The 26101-nt window shown below is 39.7% G+C and overlaps 1 protein-coding gene across 10 annotated transcripts in view; it reads right to left on the bottom strand.

Annotated features, from left to right (window-relative positions):
* LOC116312444 (nectin-3-like) overlaps positions 1-26101 on the bottom strand; it is a 43145-nt gene that overhangs the window by 8336 nt on the left and 8708 nt on the right. For 9 of the 10 annotated variants that reach the window (XR_005610799.1, XM_039607794.1, XM_039607793.1 and 6 more), the window contains exons 2-4: positions 3176-3517; positions 2751-3053; positions 2065-2158 (exon numbers count right to left, since the gene is read on the bottom strand). Coding sequence is in view for 9 of the 10 variants with exons in the window: in XM_039607794.1 (XP_039463728.1) it covers positions 2065-2158; positions 2751-3053; positions 3176-3517 (739 nt within the window). In the remaining variant the exon portion in view is untranslated. Of the gene's footprint in view, positions 1-2064; positions 2159-2750; positions 3054-3175; positions 3518-11119; positions 11213-26101 lie in introns of those variants that run through there. The other variant, XM_039607795.1, reaches the window with a different exon arrangement.

The following is a 26101-nucleotide window of genomic DNA, read 5'->3' as shown; positions in this document are numbered from 1 at the left end:
CTTCTTGGGACCCCTGAAATAGGTACAAGAGAGAAAGACCATTCCTGTCTAATATCACACCTGTGAAGGATACTGAGGAGGGACATGGGGCTTTCAGTTGGATTATGGATTTACACCTTAAAAAGTGTAAAGGGACAGACTTGTTAGAATTTATCTTTAATACATATTTACATCATTATTTTATCCCAGTTGATTCTGTTCATCTGGACGTAGCGTTTTCAGTGGAGAAATGTTTCGTCACTCATCCAAGTGACTTCTTCAGTCTCAGATGACTGCAGGTTTCCCCAATCTTATAAACAGTACATTTGCATAATGACTGAAACTAGTCCACTGAATGAACAATGGGCTGTGAGGTCAGTTCCTTGATCATTAATATGCAAATTATCATAACCATTTATCAACAACCTCTAATCAAAGACCATTGATCATGAGTACTATTCAGAGAGTTGAGGAATGGCTGCAATCAAAGCACTGTAAGATGGTGAAAGATGTACTCTTAGACACATCTTTCACCATCTTATATCTATATGATATTGTTATTTTGTTAGAAATTCATTGACTTCATCCGTCATTTCTGATTTTTTTTTTTTCCATTTGTTCATCGAGATAAATTTACTGTTTTGGCCTTAAACAAAAGTATTAAAGTCAGGTTCAATGTCTGAGATGAAACTGATGGACAGTGGATAGGTGATTGTTACTGTGAGAGCTTTTGTATTTCAGTTTGTTAAACTTGTCAAAGATAACCACAATCTTCCTGAGCTTCTCTCTATGTGTGCGGAAATTTCTCCTATGTGTGACTGTGTGTAAATGTCCACAGTCATCTTTTATAAATGTCAGTTCTAACCAAGCATTGTTTTCAAAATACTTATACATACCACATAGCTGCAGTCACTCATCCACATGTATTTATTTAGACAAAAAAAAAAAAAACTAAGGCAAGAAATTTGTATTGTGATTTTGTCAAGGTGGCTGTGTGGCAAACAGAGTAGGACCCATGTGCATGACTCAGAAATGGGGGGGGGGACTAAAAGGCAGCTTTATTGCTGAACTTGAGCTAAGAACAAAAAAAATGCTGGACAAAAAACATAACAACAAAAACTCAAAATGCTGGGTCGAAGACCCAGAAGCGTGACAGATTTGGCACAAAAATCATAAGATGGCATGATGTATATTTGTTGATGTTTGAATCCCAATTTTCCATTGATGTCACGTTGGCTGGTCACTGAGAACCAACAAGCTGGATTTGGCCCGTCGTCCATACAATGCTCAGGTGCTCAGATGGTCTGTTGAAGTAGAAATATGCATCCACAGTAGCTACTGGCTCAGGTGGTCAGTTTGTCTTCTAGTTGCTGACTTAACTTCTGTGGTAATCTTCAGTGGCTCCTCACTATTTTTCGATTGTCGTTTTATCATATCCTTAGCCACCCTGTCATTAACTGACTGATCTATAGCAAAACCTCTGATTCATTTTTTTTTTCTTTTTTCCTGTGCATGGATTTGGCTTTTAAGCTTTCCAAATTCTCTGGTGGCCTGTGCAATAATAACTACATATCTGAGCCAGCAGTGTTCTCCTGGGTCTTCTCCTGGTCTGAAATCTTTTATGTATCAGGTGAATGTGTAAACATGTAATTAACATAGTTTTTCTTAAGGATAACAATTACAGAATCAAGATATGCCACAAAAGATGATGAAACTGATGGAGTGAAACAAAGTCGATCCTTACAGTATCCAAGCCACAAACTTATAAAGGGCATGATTATGTCCTCAGATAACGTCCTCAGCTTCTTTTACTTTCAGCTGAAGAGCAATCATATATGAACATGCCACTATGTAGCCACCATAGAGTGACTATCAGGTGACAGCAAATGCAAAACTTTACAGTTAAAGCTTTTTTAAACAAATGTGGCACAGCTGCCTATGAAACTATACAGGACATAAAAGGGGTGTCACACCAGTGAAAACTTGCCCTCTCTCAGGGCTTTTTCAGCTCAGTGTACTTAGACAAACCTAAAGAATCAATGAAATCAGTTAAATTAATTGAAACCATTATTCAAACTACTTTACCTGCTCCAGGTAAATTTTGCGTTTGGGTTGGCTTCTGTCAAACACTCAAACGAGTCCTCTGAAATCGCTCTAATGTTCACTTCTGTGGGGGAGACTGCAAAAAACAGAAAATGAAGTGTGTTAATCATAAACTGTCAAAATAAAAGTGAACATATCTTTGAATCCTATCATGGCAGGCGGGACCATGAATGTTGGTTGCTTTTCTTTTTTTTTAAGGAGAAATCCTTTCATGCACATTTAAGGGCGTTACTCACTGGCTCACTTATAATCACTGCTGACTAAAGAAAAAAGGCTCAGTAAATTCTGTGGTCACCAAAAAACAGCTTGACCATGGCACTAAAAAAAGAAACAGTACTGGAGGAGCATGCTTTCACTTTCAAATTAGCCTGAACTATTTTTGCTTCATCCTCTGATTATGTGTGTGACTGGGGTGGGTGAATAAAGCACAACGACATCATTTTTAAGATAGACAAAGAAGTTTGAAACCTCTTTTACGTTGTGGCATGGCGTCATGATGGAACTGGAAGGCCAGAAACAGATAAACAGATGCACATGGTCAGCAACAATCTACTCTGTAGGATAGGCTGTGTCATTTAATTTCTGTATACATTTTTTAATATTTGATTAAATAATTAAACTTCTTAAATAAACACTAAATAGGAACTCCATGAGCAGCTGATACTCACAGTAGACCTGTATGATGAAGGGCAGGGTTTCTTCTTTAGTCAGGGAGTCACCGCTGATGACACACTGGACCTGGTGACCGTTAATCTCTCTCGTGGGTACACCAAACAATGAGCTGACTGTGGTAGTTGTACCGTTGTCATACTGTGTGGAGTTTGTTGTCGTCCTCACTTTGTCTCCCAAAGCACCAGTGAGCCACCTCACCTCTGCAGGAGGCTTCGATCCAGCAGCCGTGCAGGTAGCAAATAAAACCTCTTCTGTGCCCAAAGTGGAAAGATTGTCCTTCACGTTTGTGAAAGGAGGCACTAGGAGAGGTACAGCACACAATTAGTCAACATGCAAGCAGGATGGTGAAAGTAACTCTGTCTCTATCTCACATACGAACACACAGAATTTTTTAAAGAAAAAAGAAAAAAAGTTTTTATACCAAGCAAGTTTAGAGGTATCTCAGTCTTCTGATTTCCACTGGGAAACAAGGTGAAGATGCACGTGTAGCTGCCTTCATCCTTCAGGGCAACATTGGATAACTGAAGAGTTCCATTTTTGTTGTTAAAATTCCCGATATATTTAAATCGATCATCACCTCCATTGACAAACTGCGCTCGCTCTCTGGGTAAGATAGTGAGGAAATTGTCATTGCGAGGTTTTTCTCTTGTCCTCCTCTGCCAGGAAATCTGTGTCAGGTCATCATTGGTATCAATGACATGACACGGTAGGATAGCAGTGCCTCCTTGAACCACTGTCACACTTCCACCAATCACCTGGAGAGCTGTAAAAAGCATGAAACACTATCAGACTAAGATTTTGTCTATATCTTACTTTCTGTGTGCGTGCTTTGTCTCTACACCAAATCTTGAAATTAGGCAGTTTTGCAGCATCTTGCTGACATACAATTGCAGTGTTTTTCCTGCATAATAAAAATGTGGTATAACAAAGAGGTCTTGGCCTCCAAATATAAATGAAAAATCACTGTGATGGTGATAAATATTTTAACAATTTCTCAATTTCCTGGGAGTTTAAAGCACTCAAGCTAAAAAATGAAATCTGTTTATCAAATAGTCAAAAGTAAAGTAACACAACTGAATCCCTGCCTACATGTAAACAAATCAAGGTTACGCGAGTTACTTGTTATGTTACGGCTGTGTGGCAGGCAGGAATTGGACCCAAAATGTAGGACTAAGAGGCAGAATGTGAACTTAAACACTTCTTCATTGCAGGATAGGAAGTGATACAAAACAGAACCAGACTAAACTGAGCTTCTGAAACCTAGAGGAACACAGGAGATGCACACAGCATGAGGGGCAATGCGACAACGAACAGGGGCAAGCACAGGCAATAAATACAAAAGGTGAACTGGGCAAAGAGGGAACGGCTGGGAGACACGACTGAAGACAATAACACATGACGAGACAGGGAAGACGCAAAACTGACACAAGACGCGGACCTTCAACGTAAAACAGGAAGAACTTCATGCATGCACAGACATGGACCAAACACTATGACCACAGAGGGAACACAGAGACGTGGGACCAGGCCAGGAACAGAAACACAGACACAGCACAGAAGGAGCTTTAACTATAAACCTGAAACCAAAACCTAAGAACAAGAAAACAAGAACTAACCCGAAACATAAGATAATAATAATCAAAATGAAACCACTGAGTCCACAGACTCAGGACCCTGAAATAACTGGGAAAATTGACACTCAAAATATAAGTCTGACTCAACTCTCCTGACAGAAGAATAAACACAATATAATGAATGAGGATGGATAGTAGAAGGACTTTTCAGTACACTTATTATCACCACAAAGCAAAAATACAAATACACTCTTAAAAATTCTGGGTTATTTTCATAACTCAACTGCTGGGTAAAACCTGTAGGTTCGTATGTTGGGTTATTGTGACCAAATATTGGTTCAGAAATCATGACTCAGGAGTTGGGTTGGTAATGTGCCGGGTTCTTCAATTGACTCCACAGCTTGACTAATTCTGTTGGGTCATAGGTTGGGCAGCTTTGATAAAATATTGAGTCAAAATTTTACCCAACTGTTTGGGTTGAAGATAAGCCTCAGAAGAAGCCGCATCATTCTTCACAAACTGCCATTTTCAACTACACTGTGACAAGATCAGATATCACTGGACTTCTCCACTATGTAATAAAAATGGTAAGTAAAAAGTGAATTCTAACAGTTTGAAAATCATAGGGTTATTTTTGATAATGCAATTTATTGGTTTTATTTTAGAACATCACCTACTTGTTAAAGGTCTTTTAACAGATAACACCAGCCAGCTTGTGATGAAAAAAGTTATTCCTACTTAAAAATGCTTGATATCATCTTTTAAAGTTGTTATTTGAAACGAGAATGAGGTTGCTCTGTTTGACAAACTATTTATAGATCACTGTATACAGAACAAAGAAAGTATGGGATTGGGTGTTGCATTTGTGGGAACAAGGTAAAAAAAGAAAAAAAAATCAACACAGGCTATCTAAACTATTTAATTATTTCAATTATTTAATTTAACCTAAATGACCTATATGTTGTTAACAACATCTTTTTATTTTAAAATTTAAATTAATTTGTTCCATTTAGATTTTTAAGGATAGATTGCGCCAATACTCTGACCCCTTTTTCCCTCGTTCACTAGACTGCCCAAAGGGCACGCACATCCCTGGGCTTAGCTTGCTTACTACTAATAAAAACATGATAGCAACAGCAAACTTCTGTGAGTATTTATACTGCCATCTTTAAGGTCCGCCACTCGAAGTTTACGTGTAATCAAAGTAAAATAAAAACACTAATTTAATGCCTTCTAAATGTTGTTTGTATTAAGCCTTTTGGTTCTTAGTCAACATACAAGGCTAAGTTGTTAAAGGGTTAACCTGGCAGGGCTGAGAATGTTGGCTGCACTCGGACCCTGCTCAGTATACAGCTAATCTGCTCTTTACTTAGATGGAGGCAGTGCTAGCTACTCTATGACACTGGGTAAAAGCAGCCTGTCATTACTTCACAGACGAAAGTCACAGACTTAATTGTTCGAATGATGGGTCCCAAGTACACAAGCTGTGCAATCACACTTGCTTGTTATCCTTGCTAACATTTGAGTATTGTGATGGACCAAGTAGTGAAGGAACGTCAGGCACAGGTTAAAGTGCAAAAAAAGTTTTTTTTGTTTGACCCTAAAACACACTTGGTTAAATTGTACGGAGAATTCAAAATCTTGGGCCCATAAAAGAGGTCAAAGTAACAGAACTCTTCTCAAAAGCTGGCAACAAACAATACTACTAACACAAACAAACTAACATACCTAAATGAGACAAAGGGGAAACTTAAACAGTGGCTGATCAGCCAACAAAAACATAGAAAGGCCTGGAACACACAAAACACAACTAATATTCAATTATTCTAAAGTTAACATAAAAAATGTTTTAACTTTAATTATCTAACTTTAGAACATACATGAGGTACACCTGAGGGGAAGATCTTTGGTTGCCAGTCTTGAAGAACACCAGCACATATCCATACATGAAAGATGGAGGGTCCGGACACTTATTTTACACTTAATGGAGCGCTATGGAGAAAAGTATTTCTTGTACATAAACTAAATCAGTTATAAGGTTGTTGTTGTTGGTGGTGGTGGTGGTGGTGGTGGTAGTGTGTGTGGGTATGTGGCATTTTCACTGTGGCTACATTTGGGCTTCTTGGTCAGAACGTCAGGGACACTGTCCTGTGCTGGCCCGAATAAAATGACTCCAGTGGCAGCTCCAAAAGTGTGTGTGCTGGGTGATGAAAACAAAGAGGATCAGTCAAAAATGTTTGATTTCTCTTTTGTTTTTCAAAGCTTCTGCTCTTTGTATTTGTTTATTTTACAAGAAATCTACAGAAAAGTAAAGTTTTTGTTTATCCAATTTTATTAAATGGAACAGTTTTTGCTTGCAGCCCAACTTCAGGAATGAAGGCAATTTTGGCATCATGATTTCAATCAGTATACTGAGTGTCATTGTGATTATAAAAATGAATATACAGTTTGTATGTACTCAATCTCCATATCTTTAAAAGAATTATGCACATTATATGTCACTCGTCCAAGTGACATCTTCAGTCATATGCACATTATAGATGCATGAATAAAACATTTGTTTAAATCTATTGCGAAGTTGGCAAAAAGGTTTGTACAACCTTGTGATAGTATAAACTTGATCTTGATCTTGGCTTAATCCATCTCCTAACAATTAATTTCAAGCATTCACAACCACAGACTGGTCTGTTTCATTTTTGTTAGGTCCTCTCTGAGCAAATGTCAGGCATAGTGTTTGAGGTCAGCGCTCCAGGATTACAGAGAATTTGACATTAACCAAACAACTGCAAATAATCTTTTAAATCTTGACCCTTTTCTTTTGTTTAAAAATTTCAGGATGCATGGTTCAGCCCTTGCAGAACTCAAAGGCCAGCAACTGGATATCTGGGGGAGTGTCTACGCAATGTCAGGAAAAGGCTTTGTTCTATCAGGAAGAAGAATACAGCACCAAAGGAATCCCAAGAAAATGTTCATCTTGCTGGTACTAGAAGATAGATTTGTTTCTGCTATTTGCAGCAATCTAAGGTGTGTTGATGGCTGCTTCAAAGCATTTTTTGTTTGTGATGCAAGTTACCCAAAGTCATGCGCCCAGGTTCGGGAATTCCTTCACACTGTCATTTATCTCAGGAATAGATGAATCCCAGGACATGACTTAAATAGATCAAATAAATGAGGGCTCATGTAGCTATGATGGAAGCATAAAATGTTGCTCATAAAGGTGCATGAAATGATCCGAGAGGGAGATTCCCTCTTGCCACTTTTCCAAAGTGTTGATGTATGTTAAGTACTGAGATAATCATCAATTCATCAGTTTTTTAAAATTAAGAGTTTTTACATGTAATTTGTTCTAAAAACAGAGCCGGCTTTACATAGCATGTCTTTATGTGTATGAACATGTACATGTGCTTTAACCAAAGACTAATTTGACGTAATGGATATAATATAATGAATTATATACTTTTTTGTTACTTGCATTTTACTTTCATTGATATATTGGTATGAATTTTGCTGTCTATGTTCTATGTATCCTATGGCAATAAAAGATCTTTTGAGAAAATCTGTCTTGAGTCTAGTTTTTATATGCTGAATTTTATAGTAAGTAGAAATCTTAACCATTAAACATTAATGATAATATAACCCATGTGATGGGTTCTGACTTTTGACCCAATTTTGGTAACCTCAACTTTACAGATGGCTCAATTTAACCCAATTTTTGGTAACCTCAACTTCAAACATTGGTCAATTTAACCAAATTTTGGGTAGTTATCCTAACCCAGTGTGCTGGGTCAAACCAGGAACCAAACCCTGTTAAGTTGAAACAACCCAGCATTGGCTCGGTCCATATTTGACCCAGCGTTGGGTTACTGATTGGGTCATTTTAACCCAGTATTTTTGAGTGTAGAAACCATCCATTTCAAAAGTTGAAATATTTAACAGCTGGATACCACTGATATACTGCTGTGTATTCAGCTTTACACTGTAACGGCAAGGTAATTTATTTATATACATAGAGGCAGTGGCGGTCCTAGCCTGTTTGATGCCCTGGCGAACACCCCACTATGCTGTTGCATGCTGGGGCAGCAGGTTTAGGGTCACAGATTCCAACAGACTAAATAAACTGATCCACATGGCCAGTAATGTTGTTGGGATGGAGCTGGACTCCGTTAGGGTGGTGTCTGAGAGGCAGATGTTGTCCAAGATAAGGCCAATCATGGATAATACCTCCCACCCACTCCATGACGTACTGGCTAGTTACAGGAGCACGTTCAGTGAGAGACTGAGATTACCAAAAGCACCTCTGAATAACACAGGAAATCATTCCTGCCCGTGGCCATCTCCTGTACAACTCCTCCATCCAATACACTGTAAACACTGCAATTGTTACACGCTTTTTACATACGCTCTTTTCTACTCTTTAATATTCTTGTCAACTTTCTTGATATTTATGTATTATGATTCTTATTTATTTATTATTATGATTTATTTATTATGATTATGATTTTTCAGGATACATGACCTGCCATTATCCAATGACACATCTGCTTACCTGTATCTTTTCTCTTTTTCTAAACTGAGCACCTGATGGCTTTGAACTTTTCTTGTCCATCTTCCATTGTTTTAATTTTGCACTCCAGTATGAACACCCATCCCTCAACCTGAGGCTCACCACAACATAACCTAATAGACCTACACCTTAGTGCACAGATTCGCTTTGTCTAGGGCAGGGGTCGGCAACCCGCGACTCCGGAGCCGCATGCGGCTCTTTAGTCCTTATTTTGCGGCTCCGGGTGGTTTGGGAAAATAGAAGAAGTATTTCGCTGAAGTGCATTTTATTTGTGTTTAGTTCTTTTTTTAACTCGTAGTTCTAAATTGGAAGATTATTGTGATTTTGAAATATAAAAATAAAATTATATCTTATTATTTTTTCATCGCTCAAAATAAGCGTCACACACTCGCGGAAGCCGGTACCGCCGAAACGCCGTGCATTTATCGAGACTTTCAACCCCAGATGGGCCAATTATGGATCTTCGGATCCACATTATGTCGGCAGCTGTTCTCCACCGTGAACTATGTTAAAACAAACACCGCTCCCGCCTCACAGATGACAGCTTACAGTCCTGCGTAAAGATGAAAGCCCGATTTGCAGATGCTGTGCGCAGAGGTTTGGGACCAGAAGTCTCATTGTAAACATATCACGGCAGACCCGACGATGTTTCCATGAACATGCTTTTCAGCATCTCTTTATTGACCACTTTTCACACACGGTTGCTGTACGCATAAAGCCGGCTGTACCTTTTCAGCTCACAGCCCGACAACACAACAGCAGAGAGAGCACAGGCTTTAAGGCTGCGAGGCGTGATTGCGGGTGCCGCTCAGGTGCGTCCGACTCCCATGCAGCGGCACTGCAGACCACGCCCGCCACACACATTAACAAGGTAAAATAGATATTTAGGCAGAATTTTGCAAATATTTTTTTTTTTTTTTTAGCGGCATAGTGCTTTTTTTCCAATTACTTTTTAAAAGTCAGGTAAAGACTCCAAAAGCCATGACCTGAAAAGGGTGGCGGCTCACAACAGTTTTTGTTTGCTACATGGATCATTTTAGTTCAGCTGGGTGTCTTTCCTTTTGTTATATTTCTTTAAGAGTTCAAAATGTGTTAATTACATAAATAAAATGTAATTTTCTCTGTAGCACTTCATGGATTTCATAAAGCAACACACCTTAGTTGCTCTGTGGATTCTTTTAAAAAGCAGTTAAAAACCTTTCTGTTCAAACAAGCCTTTTGTTGATCTACGTATTTTATATTCTTTACATTATTTACATTTGATCTATTACATTGTGTATAATGTCTATTGATTGTATTGTTTATTTTAATATTTGTGTACAGCGCTTTGTGACTGCCTGTCTGTGAAAAGCGCTTAATAAATAAACTTTACTTACTTACTTTAGATGTTCGCACAAAGCACAAAGGTAAAAACAATATATACAGTGTTATCTTCATTTTAGATTTCAAAAGGTATTTGCGGCTCCCAGTGTTTGGTTTTTTTTTGCGTGGAAACCGGGTCCAAGTGGCTCTTTGGGTGTTAAGGTTGCAGACCCCTGGTCTAGGGTTTATTTCTGGGATTTCGCACAACCTAGGATTCAACTCATGAATACATAATGGGCTTGGATTTACAACATTATGAATGACATGTGCTCTATTTGGAAGCAGCAGGCCCCTGCCGCTTTCAACAGGTTCTGTGTGAGACTTTAAATCATCAAACTGTAAATTATAAATTTTAAATTGTCATTGATCCCTTAACCCCTAGTCCTAAAGTGTATATTTATTTTCTTACTCTTCTTATATTTATTGTTTGTTTACTTGCACTGCTGTAACCGGAGCCTCGTCGTTTCGTCTCTCTATATACTGTACTGTATGTAGCGGAGATGACAATAAAGTTTACTTTGACTTCAGCAGCGAGCAGGCGCACCGAGGGCTCTCGTGCTCACTTTTCGCGTATAGAATTTCGAAAAACATCGGTGCAAATTATAAGTCTGTACCATAATGTCTGGTGTTTTCGTGTTTGTTGGTTTGTTTTATTTTGTTTTATTTTGCGAGTTGGTTATTAGATGCTGCGCCAGCCAGAGAATCCCCGCCACCTCGAGTTCCTCTCGCTACAGTTCCGGTGCAGGTGCTTCAACTGTTTTAGTGTTTCACAAAGCCTCACCTTTCTCTGTACTAGTCTACCTTCCACAAAGGAAGCAACAATAAAATAAAATACAATAAAATAGAAAAAATGTAATCGACGTACCTATTACATCTGTGCGCAGAAGCGCTACCATCAGGACTAACAGCCTGCGCAGCACCGAGTGACATCGGGACGATAAACTGTGGCGATGATTGCCAAAAAGGAGAAATGTCATCCATCCGCTAATCCTTGGTAGATCAATTAAAAATTAAAAGATATCCACACATATCGACTTCCGGGAGAGATTAGGTTTGTTAGTACACGACGTGCGTCTTTAAAACGCTAGGACGGAAATAAAGCAAGAGGCAGGATATAGGCTCAGGGGCGGATCTAGAGAATTTTTAGGGTGGCATGAGGGTGGCAAAGAAATCAAATGGGTGGCAAAATGAAAGCCTTTTTTCCCAAACACATATGCAGGGGGTTACATATGGTTAAAATGATTCAAATGCAGTCAGTATACATGTTTTCATATAAATATAGTCTATAACTTAATTATTGTCTGTAGCCCACATAATTAAACACTTTAGTTGCATAAAACATGTGAGTTTTGATGTTATGTACTGTACAGCCTGTATAATAAATAAATATGTAGCCCAATAAGTATAAAATCCAGAAAGCTACACAACATGGGGCGGTTCATTTACAAACACAAGTCTAACTTAAGTTTCACACTGTTTTTTTGTTAGAAAACAATCACATTGTTTGATGCTTAAATTACACAAAATGTCAGAAATCTGCACTGTCATGAACAAAAATTTAAACCTAATTTTTCATGATTTGTTGGATTAACCCACAGAGGTCTGAAATACAACCCGCCATTTTTGATTCCTTTTGAGTTTACGTTTGTATTTCACCCTCAAATTGTTTCATTTTATTTTTTCCCCTTGCCTTGTTTGGCATCATTCTTTTCAGCTCAACTGAATTTAGTCTTTTCACTGACATACTGCATTAGTATTACTGATCTGAAATCACACAAAGAACTTAAAATCCTAGTAGTATTTTTTTACTGTAAAAACCCACAGGCATGTTGAGTAAATTTTATAACTTGAAATGCAAATATAAAATGTACATGTTGGGTCTAAACTCAGACCCCGCTGTATCCAGGACTTATTCCATGAAAGAAAAACAAGGCAACAGTGTTCGATCGATTACTTGCGCAAGGGAGGCCTTTGGTCAAGAACCAGCTCTTGGAGCTCACGCGCCCTAACCTGTCTCCAGCCCAAAGTCCTTCAAAGAGCAGCTTCCTCGCAGCTATTTATTTACAAACTGTTACAGTTCACACAATAGTTTACAACACGTACCTCCCCTCTTAACCCCCCTTGGTTACAAAGACGAGGCACTGTATGTATATATATATGTGTGTGTGTGTGTGTGTCCTCCTGCTGGGCAGGAAGCTTACATCAAACAGACCTTCCAGATAGGATGTGTCTGTAATCAAACCTACAGCCCCTCACCCAAAAACTCAAGAATCTGGGAGGGGACTGTGGAACTGCTTTCATCCCACAGTTAAACAATGTAGAGATGGCAAGCATAAAAATGACGAACATTAACAATTCACTCTAACATTCCCTCCTGTTTTGTGATTTTTATGCTCCAAATTATTCCTGTGTAGTATATTCTTAGCCATGCACCTCTTGCTTGACAATTTCAGCGCAGGCGTCATTTATACACAGGCTTCTGTCATATCATCCATTTCAGTCAATTCATACTGTTGTAAAGGTACATAATCAACAAATGTATTAGAAATCATCTTAGTTCCCATTGATCTTATACACGGTAAAATGCATCCTATACATAAGCAAATCAAGTGTCAACAGTCCAAAAACAAGAGTTAATATTTTCAAAAGAAGATGCCACCAAGGACCAGACATTCACCAAGCTCTCCAGCCTTGTGGTGCATCTACTCCTGTCGTGCGATTCATTATGTATTCCTGCAAGTAAACAACTGAATGTCACAGTCAAACAAGAAGAATCAACAAACTCAAAAATCAAATGTCACTACAATCCAACTGTATACAGACATAGACATTCAAACACATCAGTTGACTTTATTGTTTGTCCATGTGGCTCTCAGCTAACTTCAAAGCTGTAGCCTGGTCAACACCCTTCTTTATGACTCCTATCAACTCCCCAAACCTTCTCACTGTGGGCATCCTGTGGGGTTAGAGTCAACTGGTGTATTATCTGCATTCACAACTCTTCTCCTGTCCTGTTGTCACCACAGGAAAAGCTTTGTAAAGGAAATTGGATCAAGCTGTTTTGATCTTCTTGGCTCAAAACCTCAACCAGCTTACAGAAGTGTTCATGATGCAAATGTAGACAAAAGGCTTCTCTGTTTGCATCCTTCTCACAGAGGACACAAAGAATAGGTGACGTTGCACAAATTTCATGGTAAATCTCCAACTTGGACTAATCCATTGCCCTTCATACACATAGGCAACTGGCCTATTTCCAGTTCATTTAGCTGTTCAATGTCCTGCAGCGAGTCAGATTCTTGGAGTCAGACTAGCAGATCTGTCATACCAGAGCAGTTCACCTTCCCAGCTACTGGTGAATCAACCGTCCATTCAGGTTCAGAAGTTGAAAAGTTGGCAGTGTTCCAAGTACGTTTACTCCTGGATGTGTTGCTACGGCAACCAACAAACTGTCTCACTCTCAGTGATGCTATATGGCCACAGTCCAGAAGAATGTGTAACCAGTGGCATCACAAGCATAGCCATTGGTCTCGTTCTTTATGTGAGCGGTTGTGTTCACAAACTGCCACCAGTAGTTGTTGAAAACCCCATGCGGGTACTGGGTGTGGTTTGCTCTGTCCCAGTGCGCTTCCTGTCATCCCACTCTGGGTCCACAGGCACAAGAAGGCGCACAGCACATTCCCAGCCATTCTGATGAGTACCTGTGGCTCAGTTGGTTTCTTCACCGGATTGAGACGAGGGCCCTGGAGGCTTTCCCCCTTTGTACCCGGTCTTCCTGCCACTTACCCCGAGCTGGCCTGGATGTGCGCCACCTTCTTGCAGTGCGCTTGATGTATCCAAGTACTCCTTTCAGCAATCTTCACCGCTGTGGTCGCGTCAGCAGCACCCGATAGGGACCTTCCCACCGTGGACTGGACCAGCACTTCCTCTCCATGGCCTTGTCAACGCCCAATCTCCAGACTTCAGACTCTGCTCCTGCAGAGAACAGAATCATCTGGCAGATCATTTGTTCTCAAGACTTCTTCGTTTTTAAACATTTTAAGCATCTAATCTGCTAATATGCTCTCTCTTCTGCTTTTCTATCATCACTACAGAAGACTAGAACTCCAAATGCTCTAACATATATAATCTCAAAGAGTCAGACCATTCTCTGTTGGAGTAATCCTCATGTACATTCATATACATCTTAACTAATTCTATACAGTTTAACCATGTCCTGCGTGTCTCTTCCTAAGTCTTAACTTTACTGTTCCATTAGTTCTCTCTACCAACCCTGCACTTTGTGGGTGATATAAACAATGATGTTTTAGTGTTATCCCTAAATGTTGTGCCATTAATCTAATCACTTCATTTACAAAATGTGGACCATTATCACTATAAATGGTCTCGGGAATCCCGTGTTCCAAATGATATTCTTACATATTGCTTTGGCAACCGAAATGGCATCTGCTTTTCTAGTTTGTACAATTTCTACCCACTTTGAAAAAGGACACACTATCACTAAACAGTACTTATAGTTATTACAGTTGGACAGCTCTATAAAGTCCATGTGAATAACTTAAAATGGGTGACCGGGTCTGGGGAATTTCCCTCTCTTAGGTCTCAAATTACCCCGAGAATTGTGCTTGCAACATATCATACATGACCTGCAAAAAAATTTTTTTAAGGGTATTTAATCTTAAAGTATAAACTACTCATTATCTCCCTCCTGTTGCGACATGGCAAAGCCCATGGCGCAAAATAGCAGCAGTCCTATATAAAGTCTAAGGCAGTATTGGTTTATCACACAGATAACAAACACCATCCTGCAAGCTCGCTCCTACTGTAAGTCACAACTGTTTTCCTGCAGTAGGTGAGTGGCCCTGCATGTCTACCAGTGCATCCCGCATAATAGCCAATGTCTGCTGGCATTGCACTGCTAAAACGTTAACAACATGTTCTCCTAAAGTTGCTTCTTTCGCGATCTTATCTGCAAAAGCATTCTCTAATGCAACTGGATCTTTCCCTCACATGTGTGCTACACATTTGCAAACACCAATTCTACTGGGTAATAACACTGCCTCCAGCAGATTTTGCAAGAGTTTGGCGTCTTCTACAGGTTTCCCTGTAGAGGCTGTCACACCTCGTCTTGCCCACTGCATCATAAAGAAATGTAATGTAGCAAATGCATACTGGCTATCAGTGTATATTGTCACATCCTGTTTCTCTGCAGCTTTACACGCCTCGCTAAAGCTAGCATCTCTGCTGCTCAAGCAAATATGAAACATGCTAGTTGTCCTACACAGATAACTTTCCCATTATCTACTACAGTAAAACCTGTTTTAGTCTGTCCCTCTACTGTTGTAAAACTCAACCATCAACAAACCAAACCTTTCCCTCACCAAGTGGCACATCTATTAAGTCATCCCTCGGCTTACACTCCTCTCTACGTGCTGTCTACACTCATGAGAAGTGCCCTCTTCTTTCGTTGGCAAAAGGTTTGACGGATTCAGAATTGTGCATCACTTTATGGTTATGTATGGTTATGAGAGTAACAGTAACATTAAAGACAAGTGTCTTGTACGTGACAGAAATGTAATTTTAGTCTGCAGTAGTAGAGACATCTACCTCGTGTGGAACTAACAGTGTCAAAAAGGTGAAATAAACTATTTCCTGAAACATTGTACAGCGTAAGCTGCTGCACATACTGATCTCACGCATGGAGGTAAAGCACAAGCAACTAGAGCTAATCTGTTAGGATAGTAAGTTACTGGCTTCACTTGTGGAAAAAAAGTGCTGTTAGTTATTTCACAGTCACCTGGCATTTGTGCTGTTCACAGAACCACAAGTCCATCGCTGGACCTCCTCTGCGCCGTCACTTTTTGGAGCTTGGCACGCTCCCTCAAGTTCTCATGGTTCAACGTTGCTGAAGATTTTAAAGGCAGAGCACGTCAGTACACCTTAGTTGTCTTCCTCAACGTCAACGCCGAAAGTCTTTCATCTTATTTAAGATTTTGCTGTGCAGAGTCTCCTCATGACGATCTCCTGGAAGCCCAGTAGCACAGCTCTCTGTGCTGAAGGTGATCTCTGATCCTCCTGAAGACTCTCTCCAGGCCTCAGCTTCCATCTTGTGGACGATCCTCTCAGTCACTTCTCTCGTCATGGCATCTCACGACATCTGCAAATTAAAATGACACTCCTCTCGCCACATGGCTTCCTCTCTTGTGTCAACTCCCTAATGAGACATGTACAAGAATGTTGCACAGTCTCCTAAAACAATCTCCAGGGTTTGTCCCTTGGAGCAGCTTCACTCCAACCTGTAACCCTGTGTAAAAACATTAGTCAGCAATTAAATGTTTAGCTTGTCTAACTCTCAGCTCCACCTAGAGCCTGTATCCTGGAAGACAAATCTGTTACATCAAACTTCACATTTTCAACCGACTATAGATCATATGAGTAATAAGGTATTCAGCATAAAAGACAAATATCATGTGCAGGTTTTCTCCAGTCATTAAATCACTATTATTATCATAATTTGTCCCAAATCATGAATCATCCCAATTTATTCCACAATTTAATCGGTGACTTTCCTTAAGCAATGTCACACCACTCATTTTTATCACTGTGAGCTCAATAGTGGCCAGCTAATGAGCCCCATATTCAACTATTCTGTAACCACTGCACATTTGTTCAATTGTCACTTGTCTGTCTGTGCTGAATCCTTTACAAACACTCTTAAGGAAAAACAAACATTAGCCAAACACACGTTCATCCTGGTGGTCAGGCGTCGGCCATCCAGATTCCAGAGATGCTGTAAAAGAAGTAACACTGGTTTCAAACACAGTGTCACACTGTATTCACTTCTCCTTGTAACATTCATATTTTCTCCAACACGGTATAATTTAATCACCAACACACAGCCTGTAACCACAGTTTTCTTCACACAAAATCTCAGTAATCCTGTGGTAGAAAAACACATTAAGATGTGTCCTGCTATAAATCACATGATCAAATCACATGATTAACCATCTGCTGTGAAAAGAAATGTTAATGTTAGCGCTGCGCATTTGTATACACTCTTTCTCACAGTAATCTCTGTGAGCAACACAAAGTAGTTAATAACGCACCTATGGTGAATTCACAGACAGAGAAAATTTTAAACTAAAAAGGTTAAATCTGCAGAGTTCACATAGTCATGTGACCCAAGTTTCCTCCTGTGATCTCCTTCTGCTCCTGCAACAGAGACACACACAGAGATACATCCACACCTTTGTCAGGTGGGGGTTAACTTCACACAATGGTGTTAAGTCAGTCAGTCTTGTCAGCTTTTGTCAGTCAGTTTTTCCCCATTTTTATTTGGTGACAGTAGAAGCTCTCGTGACGCAACAAGTTTCTACTGCCAGCAATGACGTCAATTCAAAAAGAAAATAATTTAGACTGGATTACCTCGCTGAATCCGTTTTGACAGGGACTTGTTTTCTGATTGTCCCAAATAAGTGGCTCTCTCCCAAGCCCATTTTAATTTTTGGAGAAACTCACTTTGCAACAGTTTTCTCGACGACCAGTCGTATAGCGCTCTGTTCTAATTGTGCATCTCTGCTCAAACAGAGATCATCAAACGAAACCTTCAGTGCACTGTGAAAGTATCAAAATAAAAAGAAATAAAATAAAATAAAGGAAAGCAAAGGAAAGAAAGGCCTTGTTTAAGTCATGACACGTGTTCTTCATGCCAGGGGATAAATCGTAACAACCCATTTGGCAGGCTCAACTTAGTAACAAAAGACAAATCAACAGCTAGATCAATCTCAAACATTCATCCAATCAGCCACACACAACATACAGCATAACCCTGTTGTCTCGTCACATAATAAGTTTCTTCTCATATAACCAAATGTGTGCCATGGTAAAACTTCTTCACACACCAGAAACTCACAATCAGCTCACTCAGCTCACTCATTTAAAACCCCTCATCAGCATTCTGTTTTCCTCTATGATGCAGTCATCTGTCCTCCTATAATATTCAGTCCACTAGTCTATGTATCACTTTCATCTTACTAGTGACTTGGACAAGATGACAAACAGAATCTCATGCTTAAGATGCTGTCTGGTCTTCATGAGTATCATTTATTATGTATGCATGTAGGGTTAGTATGGTTGATGCATTTTCTGTATGTTTTGTGTTCATCTCTCATCACATTTCCATTATTCTCATCACTGCTTAAAACAACACATCTCTCTCTCTCTCTCATAAACAGAAAGTAGCGTTACAGCTGTTTCAGGCTGAGAAACACCAAACACTCTTCATGCTATCATTCACCACACAACTATTTTATTTCTTTGTCCGCTGGGCAGGTGACCTGCAGAATCACGTCTGCCCCAGCTGGATACCTTTTCACACACACCGTGCCGTCAGACACGCTCACACTCACTTCTGCTTAGCGCACAATTTCACTTCATTCTTCAACGATCCACACACCACGTGCTGCCCAATAAAAACTTTGCAGTGTATTTCATCCTCTTTCAAGGCCGACTTCTTTTTAAGTTTGCAGCAGGCAACGCGACTTACACCAAAACCCAGGCTACATGTACATAACAGGTCACGAAATCCGTTAACACCACTTAGGTTTCCTTCTGTGCTGCTGCGTTCACTTTACTGGCACTCACACACATATACGCTCATTCACACTTTTTAGGCCTATAATCCCCTTACCGCGGCGAGCTCTTTCCTCCTTACCATTGGTGGAGAAACCATACACTCAACGCCCTTAACTGCGGAGAACCTTTTTTATCTTTATAGAGCTCTATCCTCCTTTCGGTGGAGAAACCGTCCTTACCCTCCTTCAATTCGGTGGAGAAACCTCTTTAAACCTCCTTCGTGGAGAAACCGACTTAACCCTCCTTAAATAAATCAAAAGATTAAAACAAACAAAAACACTGGCGGAGAAACCAGGCAGCTTGCGTCTACACGCACAGCTTGCGCACTCACGTACCTGCTTTAACGCACGGGCACGTAGCCGCCTCTAAGGCCTTCTGTACTCACTGTTCGTGTTGTTTCCGTTCATGGGAAGAGTCTCTGGTTCCCGCCAATCGCCATCCATCCCGAGGGAGTTCAGGCGCAAACTGTCCGGCCTGGAACAAAGCAAAGTACCAGGGCTTTTCGCCAATCGTCCCAGACGATGGCTGCTAGCAGACTGCGGTGGCGTCCTCTCCCTCTCCTCGGTGAATGCGATGTGTTAGGATCCGGCTCGGAGGACCAAATAAATGTTGGGTCTAAACTCAGACCCCGCTGTATCCAGGACTTATTCCCATGAAAGAAAAACAAGGCAACAGTGTTCGATCGATTACTTGTTAAGGGAGGCCTTTGGTCAAGAACCAGCTCTTGGAGCTCACGCCCTAACCTGTCTCCAGCCCAAAGTCCTTCAAAGAGCAGCTTCCTCGCAGCTATTTATTGACAAACTGTTACAGTTCACACAATAGTTTACAACACGTACCTCCCCTCTTAACCCCCCTTGGTTACAAAGACGAGGCACTGTATGTATATATATGTGTGTGTGTGTGTGTGTGTGTCCTCCTGCTGGGCAGGAAGCTTACATCAAACAGACCTTCCAGATAGGATGTGTCTGTAATCAAACCTACAGCCCCTCACCCAAAAACTCAAGAATCTGGGGAGGGGGGACTGTGGAACTGCTTTCATCCCACAGTTAAACAATGTAGAGATGGCAAGCATAAAAATGACGAACATTAACATTTTGTAAACATATACAACTATTTATCTAAAAATGCAGCCAATACACCTGCCGTTTTTTTCATTTTGTACAACCATTTAAAAATATTACTAAAACTAAAATGAGAGAACAATCAGGTGTCGCAATAAGATCCCCCACAAATGATGTATGCTAGTAAAAAAAAAAGTTTTCCCACCAAAAGACAGAGGAGAACAGCACAGGGATAAACCTGCAGGCCTGACAACAGGAGGTGTATCACTCCGCTGGTTTTCTACTTAGTGACAGTGTTTACATTGCAAATGTGCCTTAGTGACATTCATTAGTGCCCTCACTGACACACAAAACGACTACACAACAGAACAACTACACGAGACAACACAACACACTAACTGTACACTCCACACTAAACGTCTCAAATCTCCCACATCTAAAAACTCTCTCTCTCCCTCTCTCTCACTCACGCTCCCGTTACCGTCACTCCCAAAACTCTCCCCTCTTCCTAAACAACCAAATCCCACGTGTTGACTTTTTTTTAAATTGGTTGACATGGTGCATTTTTCCACCGATAGGAAAGAGGTGGCTTCTTTTCCTTTCTTTACTGTTTTCGCGCTGTCCTTAGAAAACGCTTAAAATACACACAAAAACGTGACGACAGTATTTAGTAAAAAGCATGGCTTATATATATTATCATAACTCTGGATTTACTGGCCTGTAATTAAAATTTAAAAACTTTGAAGTCCGAACTTTCAATGTGGGCTGAAATAGAGACTCAGAGTGGCTGCAGCTTGTTGCTATGTCAGCTTAAAATAGTCATGTGATTTGGACCACAGAGGGTTAATAACACTCACCTTCCTTCAATTTCCAGAGTGTAACATCCAAACACCTGTGTAAAATCCGAAATTCCCATGGTGTTGTTCAAAATGTGCTCTGGCGCAATCATAAACATCGCTTGCTACTGAAAACAAGAAAAAAGCCGGTCCTGCTATGGGCTGAACCATTTGTTAATGGTGGAGGGGGGGGAACACTATGCAGTATATTCAGTTTTAGCATTTATATTCACTGTTGACTGTAACTACGCTCAAACTGTTAATGCTATCTTATTTTAATAAACAACACTGCCATATGCAAAACTAGGGTGGCACTTGGGGTGGCAAGGGATCATTTTAGGGTGGCACTTGCCACCCCATGCCACCCTTCTAGATCCGCCCCTGGATAGGCTCTGTGCTGGTCTAATGTGTGGCTGCATTCACGTGACAAAACATAAATGAACAGATAACGCAGTTTTTATAAAGTATGAAAAAATTACTGATAGGCACCGATTGTTCATCAAAATGAAGACGATTACGGATTCAAAAGTTGTCCACCTGCTGTTTGTGCTAATCGAGGAGAGAAACTTAGGGAGTTTCCGTTTTTTTCTTTTAGGGGGGAGGAGGAGGGGGGAGCGGCACAAGACTGCAACCACGAACAATGCAAACTATAAACTATACATATATAGTTTATAGTTTATATTATTAAGTTATATATTATATTATATTATTAACTTTTTTTAAAAAAATTATACATTTTCTCATTAAGGTCACTGATCTCTATTGTCCTCAAAATATCTGCGAGGACATCAGGGACAGTGTGTGAATCTGTTTTTCATCATGGTTATCCACAATCATGTTTTTAACTGTATGATACTGGGACGAGGCCAACTCATCAACAAGAGTTTTCAGGGGAGAAGCTATCTAATCTGATGCTCGTCTGCTGGTGATAGATGGAGGTTGATGATTCATTAAAAAATATTGCGCTTCTAACTTCTGCTGCCTAAAATGTAACACCATTAGACTGTGATTCCTAATGGAAAAGAAAAAAAGGATGTTTGCCCCTGGTTTATTTAAGGATGGTCATATTGTACATGCTGAACTTAGTAAAACATTTAAATACCATACTAAACAAACCATAAGTATAAACTGAATTCAGACAGGCAGCAGTGGTTTTAACCAAAATCATTCTTTTAATAAAAATACATTGCAATAAAATCTAAGTAAATGAATTTATATTCATCTGTTTCTGTGATGTAAATCTCCACCAGGGGTTCTTTGGTATAACACAGTCTGACTGTTCAAAATTTCTGCTCTGACTTGGCCCAGTCCAAGAGATGCACCTACCATTCAGCAACAGGCTCTGCATGCTCCACCACAAGTCCCCACTCCTCAAGTGCAGGTTGACACTGCTGCATCAAACCCGCAACCTGCTTCAGAAGCCATGCCTATACCGGCCTCCGCATCCACAGCCCCTCTAGCCTGCTTGCCTCCGTTGCCAACGCAGCCTGTACCTCCTGCTTCAATGCAGCCTGCACTGCCCGTTTCACCGCCTCCTGTTTCTCTTATGATGCCTCAGCCACTGTCCCCTATTACATCACAGCCAGAACCACATGTGCCTCAGCCAGTGCCCCCCACCACACCATTACAGCCTGAGTATGCCCCACCAGGGCACCAGTATGATGCACTTTCCAGGTACTGGCAGTCTGCTCCACTACCATATCCACCTGTGCATTATCCTAGAACACTGACTGTGTTCAATTCAGGAAGAGAAAGTGATTTTCTTATGCTCAAAAAGGGTCTGGACAACCTACTTTAAGTGAAGACTATGAGCATCAGATCCTGCTTTACCATCTCACATTCCCCTCTGCACTTCAAGTAGCGAAGAGGTGGAGCTGTAAAATGGGGAGAAAACACTGGACACATACTGTCCGAGATGATGGCTCTGAAAGAACCATCATACTACCTGCTGCTGTCCATCACCTTGGCCCTTGTTGAAACAGAAGAGATTCTGTCTCTTAGGACAATTTGGCAAGAAATAGTACAGCTGACGAGAGCCACTGTATCCTTTCAGGTGTCAGGTATGACACACCAAAGAGTGAAATATGACATTCATCAGGCTTTTACAGTGGCTGAAGTGAGAATACCTACACAGCCAGTGCATACTGGTCCAGTCGGTGGCCCAGTTGCTGTGTGCACAATGCTGTTTTTGCTGCTGGTTCAGTCAATTTTGGTTGGAGATAGATTAAACCTGCAGCTTCAGAATCGAACGCAAAAAAAGAAGTAAACACAAAGCGTGGACACGCCAACGCATCAAAATCAATGAGCTGTCGGCTTTCAGCCCCGACGGTGTGTCTGCATACGTGCTGTTGGGTGAGAAAGTGTCGGGTCTGCGCTTTGTGTTTACGTCTTTGTGGAGAATCTGTGTACCTGCTCTCATTTACTGTTTAAGGTGTTTGATGGTTGTTGAAATTTTGTGAGGTTTAAGCTGAGATTCTGGCGTTTTGGGCAAAATACATTTATAATTAAAAATCGATTCAGGATTTTAATGAATCGATATCGCGTTTTTCAAGCTAGAATCGATTTTAATGGGAAAATCGATAATAAAAACCCACCCCTAATTACATCCAGCGGTTAAAGCGGTTATGAAAAAATTACTGATAGGCACTGGTTGTTCATCAAAATGAAGACGATTACGTCTTCGAACTCCCGACTCCCAAGAGTTGGGAGTTCATCTTGTAATCGGAAGGTTACCGGTTCGAGCCCCGGCTTGGACAGTCTCGGTCGTTGTGTCCTTGGGCAAGACACTTCACCCGTTGCCTACTGGTGGTGGCCAGAGGGCCCGGTGGCGCCAGTGTCCGGCAGCCTCGCCTCTGTCAGTGCGCCCCAGGGTGGCTGTGGCTACAACGTAGCTTGCCATCACCAGTGTGTGAATGTGTGCGTGAATGGGTGAATGACTGGATATGTAAAGCGCTTTGGGGTCCTTAGGGACCAGAAAAGCGCTATATAAATACAGGCCATTTACCATTTACCATATATATATATATATACATACATACATACATATATTTCTACACTGACTGATAGATTGCATTCTTGCAATTCAGAGCTGCAGTTACACAAATAATATCTGACACTTCTGACATACACTTTGATTATATCACAGTGTGTCATAAACACGGGGGGTTCAATTAAGACAGGGAGAAGAGAGATCATCCAGACCAGGCAAATCCAAAACATTCAGGCCAAAAGTATGATCAATTCAATTTCCATTAAAAAAAATCAATACAAAACAAAGCAGCAAAACATCTCAGTCATAAACAATTTGATATTTAAAGTCCATCGGGCATTTTCAGAAGAATCAGAGGCTACAGATTGAATGAATCCTCTCAAAGTGATGTCTGTCATGTATACTTAAGCTTTGTTTAAGGTCTTCCTATGAAAAACTTAATTTTAACTACACACAAAAAAAAATAGCAAGCAGTGTATCACTTTAATGGTTTTTCTGGTCAAACTTATGTTTATACCAAAGCTACAATGAACCGAATAAGCAGTTTAGTTAATCAACTCAACCAAAATAGAAATGAAAATAGTCAAAACATTTCTCGGCCCATGAAACTTAAAAGTAAATACCTCTTCACAAGACATAGATATAGCCAATTTCTATCCACATGATTGCATAACCAAGATGAATCATAAGAAATAAGACACAAGACGAGTTGTATGTGTTGTATAAGTAGTAGAAATGTGTGTAGTGAGGAAGAGAAACCTTTACTGATAAATACATTTTTTGCAAAATAATACAATAAAAAACAAAAATGTAAATTAAACACTGTAACAGATCTAAACCTACAGAAAAAGCAAAAAATCACACAAATGAAATAAATTTAAAACTTAACCAGCCATTTGAGACGCCAGTATAGGCTATATGGTATTAAATAATAATAATAATAATGATAATTAATGGTTATAAATAGTTTTCTGACAGCATTGAAACCTACCTGTGTAATGCTTTAACACAGTGGTTCTCAAACTTTTTCTGACATGCCCCACTGTACAAATGAAAAAGGAAATTAAATAATTAAAAAAAACTTTAGCGTCCACATCAAGGAGTTAGTAATTAATTAAGTGATTAATTACTCATTAACAAATCAAAAAGGTACAAGATGAATTATAGTTAAAAGTCGGCATTAAAAGCAACAGGCTCTTGTTTTCTTTTAATGGCCTTTACAAAAACAACAAAAAACAAACAAAACCTTTTTTTTCCATGATGCTTCACCAGCGGGGCCATGTTCCACAGCTTGAGAACCACTGTTATCATGTGCAGTGGATGGATATACTTTAAAAATGAAAACATTTTTAATGATCTTACTTTCTCAAAAGGTTTAAAAACCACAAGTGTCATGTCTTCATTGGTTTAAAGAAAAGAAAAAAAATCTGATGAATAATCTAAAGTGTAGAGTTAAAATACACATGTAAGCGTTGCTAATGCTAACAAGGATTAAAATTTATATAACTAAATTTACCATATTCAGCAGTATGCAGGAAAAAGGCAAAGAATATCTTTACATCCATTACTAACTGTAAAAACAGATTTAGCAGTTTCTATCCTAAAATATAAATAGTATAAAACAACATGCTGCTGTGGCCCCCTTCAAGCTTGTTGGTAAACAGCAGTTAAATATGCTAATTAACCTTTTACAAAAGTGAAGCAGCTTACAACAAAAACTTCAGGCAGTACCAGAATACCTTTCTAAAAAGTATAAAAAGGTATTGTTTTGTAGCAATTATTAATAGCTGCAGTTTGCTTGACTGTTTACTTTCAATATTTACAGTTTTAAAGTTTTATACTGAGACATCCACGTAAGTACCATCATGACCACTGAGACAATGGAAACTGCGAGGTAACAAGACTAGAACATAAAAAAACAAAAAACAAAACCTCAAAATTTAATGTTAATAATTTAGAATAAGCAATTAGCACATGAAAACATGGAATATGATTAAAAATTTTCCTTCAACTTGACATTACACTAACATCCTCACACAAAATACCTTCTGATCTATCACATAATATTTCAGTCAATGACAAATCTGGTGGGGAAAAAATCAAACCATAAAACAATGAATGTTTAATAATTAGCAGTAAATTTAATAAATCCATGTATGAAGTGTGACTTTATACACTGGTCACTGCTCTCCACCTACAGCAGCTGGAGTTAACAAAGCTTGTTTTGCCTGAGTGGACATTTTAGAAAACCTTTCCATCTCATTATGTATGATAGCCAACAATGTACACTGCACAAAAAGGAACACTTGATTATCACCATATATCATAAA

The sequence above is a fragment of the Oreochromis aureus genome, unplaced genomic scaffold (genome assembly GCF_013358895.1).
Source record: "Oreochromis aureus strain Israel breed Guangdong unplaced genomic scaffold, ZZ_aureus HiC_scaffold_388, whole genome shotgun sequence".
Classification (NCBI taxonomy): Eukaryota; Metazoa; Chordata; class Actinopteri; order Cichliformes; family Cichlidae; genus Oreochromis; species Oreochromis aureus.
This window is presented reverse-complemented; position numbering and strand designations above follow the sequence as displayed.